This window comes from Xyrauchen texanus, chromosome 38, assembly GCF_025860055.1.
Source record: "Xyrauchen texanus isolate HMW12.3.18 chromosome 38, RBS_HiC_50CHRs, whole genome shotgun sequence".
In the NCBI taxonomy this organism is placed as follows: domain Eukaryota; kingdom Metazoa; phylum Chordata; class Actinopteri; order Cypriniformes; family Catostomidae; genus Xyrauchen; species Xyrauchen texanus.
This window is the reverse complement of record NC_068313.1, coordinates 23,583,012-23,597,705: the sequence shown is the minus strand read 5'-3', so window position 1 is coordinate 23,597,705 and position 14,694 is coordinate 23,583,012. Positions and strand designations below refer to the sequence as shown.

The 14,694-nt window shown below is 36.9% G+C and overlaps 1 protein-coding gene across 1 annotated transcript in view; it reads left to right on the top strand.

The window, feature by feature from the left end:
* The window catches only part of LOC127631592 (membrane-associated phosphatidylinositol transfer protein 3-like), a 128,711-nt gene that overhangs the window by 24,173 nt on the left and 89,844 nt on the right, over positions 1–14,694 (top strand). Inside the window, exon 2 of the mRNA XM_052109834.1 lies at positions 3,369–3,464. Within this exon, the coding sequence (XP_051965794.1) occupies positions 3,369–3,464 (96 nt within the window). The remainder of the gene's footprint in view (positions 1–3,368; positions 3,465–14,694) is intronic.

The following is a 14,694-nucleotide window of genomic DNA, read 5'->3' as shown; positions in this document are numbered from 1 at the left end:
GGACATGAAAAGCTCATTAAATCCTGCATGGTGATGTAAAGTTCAGCAGCCAAATAGCCAGAGGGTGAATGAAAACAGTGGAGCCGAACTGAGCCCCAGTAATGGAAGGTGAAACCTCATTGTTTTAATGGGCTGAGCAGATAGTTTGGAGGTCCAGAAACTGGACAGCAGGGGGGAAGAGATTGTTATAGCTTAGGTGACACTTTTCTGTCCACAGTCACATGGTCACAGCGATTCTTGAGTTATTAGCACACTGAAGGAGGAGGTTATCAGTAAATTAATAATTGTTTACATTTTTATCTGTTCATCACACAAAGCTATTATATGGCATCAGCAGACCTGGAATGTAAGTGATTATGGATAACTTTTATTGTGATATTTATTTATTTCATTTTTAATGCTTAATCGATTTTGTCACTATAAACTAAATTTGTAAAAAGTGTAAATACTCTATAGGCCTAAAAAAATAAATAATGTGTTGGGGTTCTATATTTCTACATTTGTAAGTCTTCTAAATCTGGTAAATGAATATTTATTACATTTTCTAAAAGATTACAGTTGGATTTCTTTGTTGTGCTTCAAAATTTGCTTAGTTTAGTGTGCTTGTTTAATGTTTAAGCCATATGAATTCAGCAGTGAGCTTGCTAAGCCTGGCTGGGTGAATCACTAGCTTTTCATTACTTTAAAGTGATTTAGCCTAATGCTTTGAGTAAAGTGGCAGTTGGCTGAGCTCTAAGTGTCAAAAATCCCCCTCGCTATATGTTCACTCACAATGCCGCTGATCCATAATTATTAAATCATGAAACACTTAATATAATTGGGAGCATATAATTATGTTTGACTTACACTGATTTGTAATTTTCGTTATTGCCGCTATCTGTCATTAGATTAGAAAGTTATTAACTTCAGATTTAAACAGCTCAGGGCCCCTGATTATTGGAACGTATTGTTCTAAAAGTCCTCAAAACGCAGTCACAGATTATTGTGACTACGCTTTGTGAGCATGTCATTGGTTGGCAATAATTTTGTGATTTTATGCCTTCCACACTAATGAGTTGTGCAAAGTTGGGTAATATATAGTCGCTGTCATATTCCGCTGCTGGGAGAGTCAGATTGTGTGCAGACAGAAAACTATTAATTGAGCCTAGATCTTCCCTGTTTGCTCCTTACTGTCTTGAAACTGTCAGCTTAAAAGCCACAAAAACATGTCACACCATCTGCCTCACTAACAAAAAACATTTGACAGGTATCTCTAAATCTCTCAAGAATTTGTGTTGGTTGAGTGTCCTAGAAAGGATTTTTGCATAGATCAAGCTTGATAGACAATTGTTTTTCAACACCATCATGCTGGTACATATTAAATTACAGGGTTCATTCATTGCAAACCTGGGAATATCAGGTAATTTTAACCTTGTGCGACCCCACGTGGATGTTGGATTGTGGCTTCGATATATGCAATGCATATTTTAAATGAATTTAAACCATATCATTTAGAAGACTTTGTGATGTCAGTAAAGTGTTACATTTTCGACAGACGAAGTCATGTGACAAACATGTCACCGATCACAGTGGATGATGTCTTTGGGAGAAACGCCAACAAAACTACATCTGAAAAGAAATCGAATTAAGTTTTTACATTGAAACGTGTTCGAGTTAAGGTCTCTAGTTTCATATGATATATTTAAAATGTGAGCGATTTATCGTAAAACGCCATGCTGCTAAACACATTGTACTATATTATCTACAAACCCTAAATTGACTGTGCATTTTCACATTGTGAATCAATGGGTTCATCCAAAAGCTGAAAAATTTTGCTTTCAGAGGCTTTATATGGAATTAGGTGTTACTGTTCTGAGACCAGTGCAGATAAACAGCACACTGGAGGTTAAGTCATTCACTAACTGGGGAGCAAGGTAGTATCCTATAGCTTTCCTATGCAGCTAAGTGCATTCACTCCTAAAATCTGACCAAAAGTTTTTGAATGCAGATGATTTTTGGACCACTCAACATGGTTGGCAGACATTGGACGATAATCAGTACATAGATTCAGAATTTGTAATGTATAATCATTTTATTTTAACGTGGTTGGCAGTGATTAGATGATGCTGGGCATTACTTTGAATCATTAAATATTTATGCAAATTTCTGATTGGTAAAATGCTACAGAACTGGCTATAATTTGTTTGTTTGACAGTGCAGAGAGAGAACATTGAGATTTTGTTGCCAAAGTAAAAAAAGCAATTGTAAGAAAGTCAAATTAAGTCAATAATTGTATTTGTATAGTTTTTTTTATTTGTGCTTTTCCCAATAAATATTGTTCCAAAGCAGCTTGTCAGAAAATCAGCTGTAATGTCTGTAACGTCTAAAAACATGAATAACCAACTGGAAACATAAACAACTTTATGAAAAAAATCTTTCTATGTCTTGGTATTATTTAAAATTTCACAACTTGTGAATATATAGGAAAACTATTTGCTCTAGAATATTTTTTTGTTTTCTTTTCCATGTTTATTAGGTGCTACTATTTACAACTCAAAAAGGGAAATGGAAAATGCCCTCAGCAATCACACTCGGCCTAATTTTCTATTCTTTCTCGTATCCCAGCTTAATATGCAGTCAACTATAAGTACGTAATTTATAGGATTATTTCACTAAAAGTGTAACATTGTGGTTCCTTGGCAGTATCGTAACATTCCTGTGTTTTTTTGAGTGGCCCGTCCAGTCTGACACATTATTGGTTCAAAAAATGGCATGAGGTTGGGGTTGTCTTGAATATGTTGGGAAACAGTGATTATTCGTTTGGTGATGGCATGGAAATGACACACTTCAGCTTTAAAATGTGGATTTCCAAACTTATGGAAACTGATGAAATCTCAAAAATACTTTTTTTTGAAGTCAAACTTTATACTGAATATAATTTTATTCTAGCTGTGATCAGCTCAAAAATATTGCATCAGCTACACATTACACTTCATGATTGCAGTCACATAAGATGTGTTTAAAAATCATTATCCAATAATCTCAAATGAATTGACAAGTCATGGAAATTCATTGGTGAAAAGGTAAGGGAACCCTGTACACTACGAATGTCTTTACCTTTACATTACCCAAGTATGAAGTGTACTCTCATTTAAATTCCCTGGCCATCAATTTCCACACTTTGATTTCCATGTTAGCTGGTCTTAATTAAAAAAACATGCTTTCAATTAATTCCTGAATTATCCATTCCATTGGATGTTTTCAGTTACATAATAATGAATAATGCTGTTACCCTGCATGTCTAATGAATTAGTCACACAATGCTCAGTAATAGCACACGGCACTTCTGACCTTTGGTTTGATCATATCTTTTCATGTTCTCCCCATAGCGACCCTTCGCAAGCTCAGCGCTTCTCACTGGCGCATGCAGAACATCGCCCAGGAATCTGTTGACAGCTCAGACGATGAGTTTTTTGATGCCCGCGGTAAGTGGAACTTATTTCCTACCCTTTAAAATAACCTGATGGCTTCAGCTCTTCAGCTTCTGTGCCTTACTCTCTTCATCCCTTTCTTTCTCTCTTTTTTATGTCCATCATCTGCTGTCTATTACAGGTGGCATACGCTATTATGGATGTTTGTTTCTGAGGAATGCAGTGAAACTTGCATGGAATAAATCTGAAGGCCTTTTTTTATTAAATCAAAAGCAAATGCAAAATTGTGGCTTTCTTTTATTGTAGACTGTTGTGATGTGGCATGATTGCTGTTATGATTGAACTGTGTAGCACAACTGTTCTTCTAACCACTAGGAAGTGCCAAGCTTTGATTGCAAATGTTAGACCATTGATGTGCTTTTGTCTGTTGAGTGGGGACCAAATAACAAGTCTTTCCAATCAGTATGATGAAAACTTGCAGCCGTATGTGCCTGTCAGCTAGTAAGATTCCCTGCATCAGCAGGCCAAGTAAAATAGCTTTAGCAAAATGCCATCCTTACATAAAATCCACAGTCAAAATGGTTTGAGCTTTACTAGGGCTGCCCCTTAATAGTCGACCAAATGTTAGTCGATGAGAAGAGTCTTGGTCGACCAAGTTTTGATTGGTCGGTTGGTCGCAGAAAAAAAACTCCACTTCGAGGGGGTAAAGGATGACCCAATCATCCTTTACAGAACAGACAAAGAGTGTGTGAAAGCGGTGTGTCCTTGATTAGCCACAATATTGGTGAAGTAAAATCTTGTGTGTGAAAAACACTTTGGTGTAACGTCACTTCATAGACTTCAATGTATTCTGCAGCACTGACACGAGTCATGTGAAAGACCCTTTATGCTTATAAATATCACTCACATTTGCACATTAATCATTGCTCTTCACAATCACAAAAGTGACCAATTATGGTTTCAAAATGGCAAATTTCTCCATAAGATGAGGAGTATGTATCCCTGAAATTGTAATTTATATTTTATAATTTTCCACGGCACACATGACAATCTGCACAGTGGTTGGGAAACACTGACTTAAACAAGTCGGAAAGTAACATGCAAGTGTGCAGAAGAACAGATCAAAATCCTGTAGGTATATTGTGCAATGTTGTATTTTGTATGCTTTTCAAACCATCATTCTGTAGCAGCTGAGTTTAGTCCCAGCATAGCTTGCCACTAACATTTGGTCAGTTAATAGAGTTTTGGTTAAAATAGGTGATTCTGCATTAGAGGTATGAACAAGATTCATGAGTCTTGCAGCATTCAGTTAAATCTGTCATTTAGGTGCTAAGCCATGCTTTGAATCACAAAAGTGACTTTTTTAATTCCCATATGAAATTAATTTTGTATAGTCAGATATACAGGGGTTTTTAGCATTTCCAAATTAGGTACTGTGAGTGTTTTGGTGTTTTACAAAGGGGAATTAGCTGTGAAATGAGCCTAAAGTATTCTGTGCTTGTCCAAAGTTTTATCATATACAAACTTTGTAGATTCAGATTAGATTGGTAGCAATGTATAATGTAATAAGTTATGTGCATGTTTCCACATCTATCTTTCATGAGACACATTTCTCATTCATTTTTAACGAGCCAACCCCCACCCCACCCGCTTTGCCACACAGTGCAGAACCTCGATTAAAGTTCAGATGTTACTGCAGAATGAAATTGGGAACATGCCAGATAGTTCCCTTGTGTTTTTTTATTTATTTATTATTATATTCTTGCAGCCTTGATTAGGATTAGTTAGGATTTACACTATTGATTATGCACATTCCATTTATACGTCTCTATAGAACCAATGTAAATCTGATTTTATATTCTCATGCTATATGCAAATAAAGCAAGTTCACTTCTGTGATGATGCTGATGTGAATGATTTCTATTGAAGGTTTGAGAGAGTTTCTGCAGAATGCCCCATCTTTCAATGCAATGCAATAATAGTTTTTTTTTCTGCGCACAATTTAAGTGCGACTGTCACAGTACTATACTGAAGTTTGAGAGAGTTAGGGAGTTAGAGAAAGGTATTGGAATGGAAGAGAGATACTTTTAGAAGAAGCATGAATAATACTTTGTATTATTTCTTTGGGCGCATCTTGATGAACCTCCAGGATGCTTTTATGTGTATTTATACATCTGTGATTTAATGGCATTCCTTAGGCTATAGAGCATCCCATGCTATAATGCTGTAGAAAATGTATTACACTGTCACAGTAAGTTACAAGGAATATGCTACTAAGAAGATAACCGATGCAAAAGTACAGAGGGAACAAGTTCAGGTTGTTTATAATGGACTATATCAGTGGTTCTCAAACTTTAAGAACCTGCACCCCCGTTTTCTCAAGAAATTCTCTAAAAAGCAATTCCTAAGCACCCCCATTACCCTATCTCACCTAAACATGGTAATAGCCAGAGACACAATAAAATGTAAATATAATCAAATGCAAAAAGAAAATCTCACTATGTGTAACAATTTTTTTTTACTCACATTTCAGCTATGAATTCGAATGATTATTGCTTGGTACCTTGTCTGTAGATTTGCCTGAATTTTGCATGTTAATGGTATCTAGGCTGCTGTTGTTTAATTAACTGCCAGTTCATGCCGAATATGAAAACAGGCACAGGCATTTGATGACAGAAGTATCTGTTGTTAGATGAAAGGGACAATAATGAAATGTTATTAGTAATGCTTGTAATATAAAATGTGTAAAAGTTATGTGACAGTAGCTGGGTTTCCATCCATATCATTTTATGAGCTTCTTGGGATATCACATAAAAACTGCTGGATTGAAAAACCAAGATGCAAATCTGAACCGGTACCATCTGCTGAGGAAGGGGAGGAGCGGTTCCGTCTGCCAGGGCCAGGAGGTCTCCCTGTCATCCGCTGGGGGAGGAGGGAGCTGGCGTACGCCAGAGGGCGGAGGAGTGGTTAAGGACCGGGAGATGATGCACGGCCGGCACTGAATCAGCTGATCACGTGGAGAGCGAGATAAAGGGGAGCCGGAGGCACCAGTTCGAGAGAGAGACCCACACGGCCGTGTTGCATGTGTGTATGTGTTTGTTTATGTTTGTTTTATGTTGAGTTTTACATTAAACTTTATGTTGACTGTTCAGCCATTTCCCGCTGCGTCCTTGCCCATCCTTGAACTCATAGTCTGTTATTGTTTTACTTATACTGAATGGGACTTTGGGCAACAATATTTCTATGTCTAGTTAGACACCTACACTTAGATGTAGTCTGAAAGCTATGGACCCTTTACACAGATGGTTTCTGTCTTATACAGTGGTTTAAATCTAGCAAACTTTTTAATATTTGCAATTTTTAAATAATTTAGTGTAAATTTATCACATTATACTTTGCATTATATTACCATGTAATACATTTGATAAGAATAATAAACAAGTTACCACAGCTGCAAAAAGGTTTCTAAAACAGCTGCTGAAGGATTGACAGAAAATGTGGCCTCTTTCTCTCCTCTGACTGCTGTAATCCACCACTTTCTATTAAAAAAAAAATAATTGTAAAGCTGTGAAAGTGTAATAGTGTATTTTTCCTTTTGCTGTTGGAGTAAACAGGTAAGCAAAATTTGAGCTATATTTGCTGTGCTGTCCCTTGCACTGCTTAATAAGTTCTCCTGCTATAGGTTCTGCATTACAGACCTCGATATGTGAAAGGGTGTCCATTGACAGAACAAAATGGTCTTTCTTAAATGCTCTTAAAAAAATGCAGTGTTCTTTTAAAAATAAATTAGTGAGTTTGGTTTCAAAGCTTTAAATTTAAAGTGTCATTTTCATCATAGTTGTTTCTGACCTGTGTGAAGTCTTACAAATAACAAAATAAATTATGTGCATACTTAAATGTTGTTTTCTAGCAGCTAAGTGACTTAGCCTTTACATTACCCAAATCACTTTTTTCAGGAGAGCCATTGTGAAGTGTTTTTGGCTTAGGCTCAAAGTGTGAACATAATGGATTTCTGTGTGAGTGACACTGCAAAGGTGTGCTTGTGAAATCACAGAGGTTTGCGTCAGGGTCACGGCTGAGGTGTGTGTGTGTGTGAATATATATTTCAATGAGGTTGTGTGGATCTGTGTGGCTAGCTATTGTTGACCCATCTTCAGTGACCTGTGAGAATGACCCCCTGTCAGTCAGTGTGAAGTACAGATGATCAGAATGGCTGGGAAACTAGCTTTGTGAGCCTGCCTTGATCTCTGTGACACATGAGGCTCTTTCATGGGTATCACACTGTCACTGTCCATAGCCAGCACTCTGCTTTAAGCCACTGATACCCGCTGGATGAATCTCCTTTGAACTGCATCATGGAGTGCCATGTGAATTAGCCTTTGAGGACTGTGCAAATATCAAATATGACATATAAAGAATAAATAAATAAGATTAAATATGCTGCTTTAGATGATAGTGTCTAAATGAAGTGTAAATAAATGTCCAAAATATCAATGATTTAAAAAAAATTTGACTCTGCACTTACAAAGAAGTACCATTTCATCCCCAAAGTTTTTTTTATTACATACCATAGTAATATCAGGTATTATTTAAAGAGCATTGGAAAGCTATGTCAAGATAAATACCATCATACTGTATATGATGAAGATTCATTACTATGGTACAGAAATGTCAAATTACTGTTCGGGGTGCACCAGTATAAAATGTGTATGCCAATACCATATCCGATTGTTTAGAACAACCTCTGATACATCAGTGCATCCGTAATTACCATGATATTACCATCTCATTCCATATTCATGATTCAATTACAATTCAAAGGGTAATGATTCGATTACAAAAATGATTCTCAATGCATCACAATGCATCTTCTCCTCAAATTTTATCTATAAATTTTATCAATAAACACACTCAGTATTTAAATAGTATTCAATTTATAATTTAGAAAGAATCGATCCTAAGCCTATAACAAGGGCTGTTTTTTCTTCTCCCCATCTATCCCCAATTTGAAATGCCCAATTCCCAATGTGTTCTAATTCCTCGTGGTGGCGTAGTGACTTGCCTCAATCCGGGTGGTGGAGAACGAATTTCAGTTGCCTACAAGTCTGAGAGGTCAATCCGAGCATCTTATCACATGGCTTTTTGAGCACGTTACCACGGAGACGTAGCGCGTGTGGAGGCCCACGCTATTCCACATGGGATCCATGCTTAACTCACCACGCACCCCACAGAGATTGAGAAAGACTCCAGGGGTGGTAGTTGGCATCAATACTCGCTGAGCTACCACTTGGGCTGTTTTTAAGCATAGGCAAACTAGTTGGTTACCTAGGGTGCCACCAGTGCTGGTATTAACTGATTATATGTAATCTGGATTTTATAATCAGATTTTAAAAATCAAATACTTGTAATTGGATTAAATTACATTTTAAAAATACTCGTAATTGGAATGCGGTTACTTTCTTATGGATTACATGAATACTTGTTAATTAGGCAATGACAGTAAATTGTTCATTATATGGAATTGTTTCTCTTTTTTTAAATCTTTTACATTTTATACATGTAAAAAAAGTAAAAGATTCACTCTCTTTGAGTGTGTTCAGAAGAGAGAGAGAGAGGGAAAGTTGTCAAATTGCACACAGACCAGATACTATTAGCCAGGTGAAGATGGAATGGTTTAAATCAGCGTTGGACCACTGGATGTACGGGGATTATTTCACTTTTAAGGTGACAAGTGAAGAAAAAAAACATTACTGTGCAATGTAAAATCTGCCTTCCAAACATTCATATCCTGTCAACTGCAAAGGATTCAGCTTCAAATTTAAAGAAGCATTTGAAGATATGTTTGCATGTTTTCTTAGCTTTCTTTACTCCTGACGAAACACATTTTAAGTATTATTTAAATTATCACTCTGTGTGTAATATACACTGTAACCATGTGTCACTATGTGTTTGGAAGGGTCCATTAAACACATCATAATTCCCAATTACACAACATTTCAAATGCACATATACAATTGCATTAGTGGCACAATAATAGTTTTAGTTTCGTGAATTGATTTTGTACTCTGTTTCAAAATGCACTTTTGCGGTAACTTTGAGGCTGTTTTTGTGACACTGGTTCCCAAATATAACTGGTCTAATCACTTACCACACAAGCATGGCGTTTGTAAAATGGCGAAATGGCATGACCACGTTTGTGTCCCTGGAAGCTGTCCATGTTTCTAGAAACTTCCATAAGAAATGCAAATGACATCAAATAAAAAAGTTAGGTTGGAAGTAATTGTCATGGAATCCAGTTCCATAATCCACCCCACTTCTTCCAGTTCCCACACTCGCTCTCAATCTCCTGAATATTAGTTTCACCTGTGCTGTTTTGTACTCTATTTATACCCTGCCAGTTCACTTTTATTTCGTTGGTTATTGTATGTAGTTATCCTGCTTTGCTAACTCCTTTAGAAACACTTCTAGTTGTCTCTAGCGTTCTGTCTCGTGTTTATTTCCCGCCTGCCCTGCTCCATCTGTTTGTTTATTGGATCTCTTGGCTCTGACTTTGGACTCTGTTTTGACATCGCTATCTGGATTTGCCCTCTGAGTTTTGTTGAATTCTATTATTAAACCTTTTCCTGCATATGAATCCATCTCATCCTGTTCCTGTCACAGTAATCCAAAAGTAACTGAATTAGATTACCCCAAAATGTAATCAGAAAGATTACATTACCGATTGCAATTTTTGTCATGTAATTTTTAATCAGCACCTAAGAGGAGGTTGCCGCCACACACGGCAAACGCCCCCACCTCAAAAGGGCTTAGGGCACCAGAATGGTCGGATATGGCCCTGCTTATAACTATAATAACAAATATTGATTGCTGGTCCAGGATGGCTACATGAGATATCTGCTTCTGTGAGAATGCAGATGTCAGTGATCTCTTTCCACACCACAGGTGATAGTTCAGTTGAGCGAGAGACCGGCAATGAGCAACAGCCAAAGAAATAGAGAGCACAAGAAAGGCATGAGGGAAGCAGGAGACAAAAAAATAATTGGAAAATAAAAACATCCCCCACGTCTCCAGAACCTCTGTCTCATCATTATTTTCAACAGTGTTTTCCCCTTTCTATGCAAATCAGTGCAATTACAGGTGCAAGCTCATCTTTCATGTGGTTTGTTGACATGCCATCACGAATAAACTCTCCAGTTTCTATGCACTTGAGTTTGTAAATTAATTTTGGAATCATAGATTTAGTTGGGGGCAATGGTTGTGTGTTTGATTCATCCAGTCTGTAATCATCTCAGTAGTGCGCTTGGCTTTAGTATATTTGTGTCTGACCATTTGTTTCTAGCATCTCACTCTGTCTCTGGCATCACATCAGCACAACTTCACTGCAACGATTTAAATTGAACTCATTCAATTCAGAATTTTTGAGAATCGATTCAGAATCATTGGAAAAAAAATTGTGATGCATCAGAGAATCTGACCACCCCCCCAACCATCCCTAATAATGATACAATTTTATAAGAAGGCATGTGAAGAAATCTTAATTTAACTGCATTATAATATAACTCCGACATAAATAGAAATATAAACCTTCTTTTTGAGGAGCTGTGCTCAGAGCACACAGCCATACATCTAATTGCATAAGTTTTAATTTGTCTTAATTGCTTGATTTAACATGCAAGTACATAATTAGATGCTCCGCACCTTTTTGAGCATAAGAACAGCAGTGTTCGTTTTATGAATGAGTGCATTCAAGTTCTTTCCCCTGACTGTCAGATTGTTTTGCACTGACATGGATACATTTCTTAAGCCGTTAATTCAGATCTGTTATTGGAGCGTGTACGTTTGAGTTATGAGATTTGTCAGAGTGTGCCTAAACAGAACACATTTGTACAGGCTGAAATATGATCAGACCCTCATTTCAAACTGTGATACATTTTTGCTTGAGACAGATTGTAAAATGTATTTACAGTCATTGATTGTGATTGCTACACAGAGGCTTTGCTTTAAATGTTTTTGTGTTGCATTGATTGTTCTAACAGCCTCTAAGGTTGAGTAGGCAAAAGATCCATTTTAGACAATTCAAGCAAGAAATTAGGCATTTATATCAGATCAAAGAGCAATGACTGTTTGTCTCCTTGCCTCATTTTTAACATAAATTCCCTGTTTGGTATCAGGGGTGAGTTGCTTGGTTTGCATGAGGCAGCTTGTAATTATGAATATATGCGGCATCTGAAAGCTGCTCTCTTGACAGATTTCCAAAACTGGAGTTGTACACGGAAGTGGATATTTGAGTGTATGCTTCAGAAATATTTATTTGCCTTCCATTTTCATATATTAAAATTCTTATATGATTCTATGTAAATTAATTGTGACACAGGGACAAATGTTGAAGTCAAATTCCTTGCCAGTGCAACTGACTTAAAGGACACGTTCTCCCAAAAATGTACATTCTGTTATTTTACTCACCTTTCTGTTGTTTCAAACCAGTTTGACTTTCTTGCTTCTCAGGAACTCTAAAGGAGGAATTTTGAAGAATGTACTGGTTACTTTTTCCATGTATGGTTTTATTAATTAGATTTTTTTCAGTGAATCTGTTGATCACCACAAAACTGGTCTGAATGATGATTCATTCACGAACTGAACTAAAATAACTTATTTTAGTCTGATCGTCACACAAAGCAATCAAATGTCTTCAGAAGACTGGGAATAAAGCACATATGGAGTTGTAGGGACCACTTTTATTGTATAACTCAACTTTTAATAGTATAAGTCAATGTTACATGGTTAAAATGGGAAAGGAGGAGGCAGGAACCGGCTGAACTCAAAATAATTTTTAATGAAACAAGACACACAACACAAACGCACACACGGCAGCTGCTTGTGACTTTTTCTCGCTCAAACTGCCACATCCCACTGCACTTATTCCTCTCCTTGGCTGATTAGCCTGATTCGCCCTCCTCCTTGTCACAATACATTCTCACCATTTGCATTAAAAATGGCTGTTTAAAATTGACAAAATACATTGAAAATGTTAACAGATAAAATCCTGAGAGAACCTTGCCGCTAAATCAGTTATGATGTATATTGAAAACAGATACAGTATGTATAATAAAGTGTTATGTATACCCTGTCTTGTTCCACTGTTGCCCTTTTGTTTACCATTTTTGTCACTTTTGTACTCCTTAGTTTTCACTTTTGTCCCTTTTGTAGCTCCACAGTCTTGTTTTCCCTCGTGTTCACTGTTCATTGTTTTCACCTGCCCTTGTTAATTTGCCTTTGGTTTCTGTTAATCACCTTGTCATCTAGTTTGTGTTCTGTTTGTTCATTGGCCCCTTTGTCCCAGATTCTTGTATTTAAACCCTGTCTGTTTGTTCAGTCTCTGTCAGTCGTTGTTTGATTGTTTGAATGTGGTTGGATGTTCCTCCCAAGCCTGTGTTCCGTGTTCCGTGTTCCCGTGTTTCTAGTTCCTGTGTTTTCTAGTTTTATGTTTGTTTCCCCATCGTGGGTGTTCCTTTGTGTTTGTTTAATAAATAAAGATAACTGCATTTGGATCCTCAACCTTCGTCTGCCTTCTCCTACTTCCACAACCGTTACATAAAGATAGATAATATATTTTACTTATGTATTTTTTATGTTATAGTATTAATGTAATTCTAATAATATTTATGTATATTGGTACACTTATTAAAACTGACTGATTCACACAGAGAAAATACCTCACATGCATACATCAGATGGAGCTTTAGAGAGATGAGAGGTGTAACAGACCTTCGGGATAGGTCTGATTTAAATTAATCTTTTCACTCTACAGATGGTAGCACAATGCGATTTTGCAGTTTTTGCCTTTTTTGCTGTTTTATAAGGGAGCGCCATAATGTAACGAGACAAAATTATCGCTCCAACATTGCGCGTGTGCGATGAAGACATCTTTGTTTGTTTATAAACAGGAGCGTTATTTGCTGAACGCTACACGAGTGAAGGCGAGAGGGAGAGAGGGCAACGTGATAGAGGGAATTCCCCGAATTTTGAAAATGAAATGTGGGAATTATAAAAATTATGCTCAATCCCTGCAATCCTGTGCTATTGAGCTAACATTCATTATTGAGATTTTAATCAGGCTACTTAAAAAATTTCTCCTTAACTTGTCCCGGACAAGCGGGCAAGTGTTAATGTCGAGCCCTGGATCAGTACATTCTTCAATATGTTTTTCTTTTGTATTCCATAAAGGAAAGTCATACATACAGGGTTGAAATGACATGAGTCAGTAATGACAGAAACTAAGTATTTGGATGAACTGTTCCTTTAAACCAGAATCAAATTCTGTATTATGCTTATGCTAAAAGAGTGTCAACAGTGAACGCAAATGACATTCAATGTTGCTGTTGATGATTAATGTTTGTGCTGGAGTTCTGAATCCCAATGTCCTTTTAATTTGATCAATAACTATACATAGATAACTCCAGAGGGTGAAGCCATGTGATTGTTATAAATATGGTCCTTGTTCATTAAGAAGAATTTCCTTGAAAAGCATGTTTTCTGAAACTTTGTGGGGCATACAACGTAGTCAAGTGTTCTTTTTCTCTAGCCACAGGCATGTTCAGTCATGCTCTGGTCATTGAAAATGTTCTTAAATGAAATCTATGCACAAATACCGGTTGTGTGATTGGTTTTTAATCATTTGCAGTAATGTGTACTATTATATAGCTTGCCACACTTTAATACTGGTGATGATTTTGGTAACATGAAGCCTTGCATGTGTTGGCTTCGCAGATGTTGGCTTCTCATAATGGTGGTGTATTGGAGAGACCTGACTTCCATCCCCTTAAAATAACCTGCCTACCAATCATCACACTGGTCAGAACCACATTTTTTATGTGTTTATCCCCCATATTGATGACCGCCCCATCACCCAAAATACAGAGTCTTGGGAAAAAAAAAATTTTAGTGCCCAAAACGTCACAAATAAAACGCTGAACATTTAACCAAAATTCTTGGATCTTAACACACCACCAAAAACATGGGTTGTGTTCCAACTTCTGATTGGCATTGCCAGCAGGTGGGTGCGTCTTTAAGACCAAGCCTAAACAATCTAGAGGGGGTCCAACAGAATTGATGTAAAATCTTGAATTGCATAAGGTGCACTCTTGCATCTCTAGATGCAGCCTTGATGTTTTTAGAATCATAGTCCACTCTCCATCCTCCAGTACCAAGTTTAAATCTTTCTCCACTAATCTCTTTATTGAATTTAAAGCTACATCCCCCAGACTCTGAATTAGTAGGGAGTAAT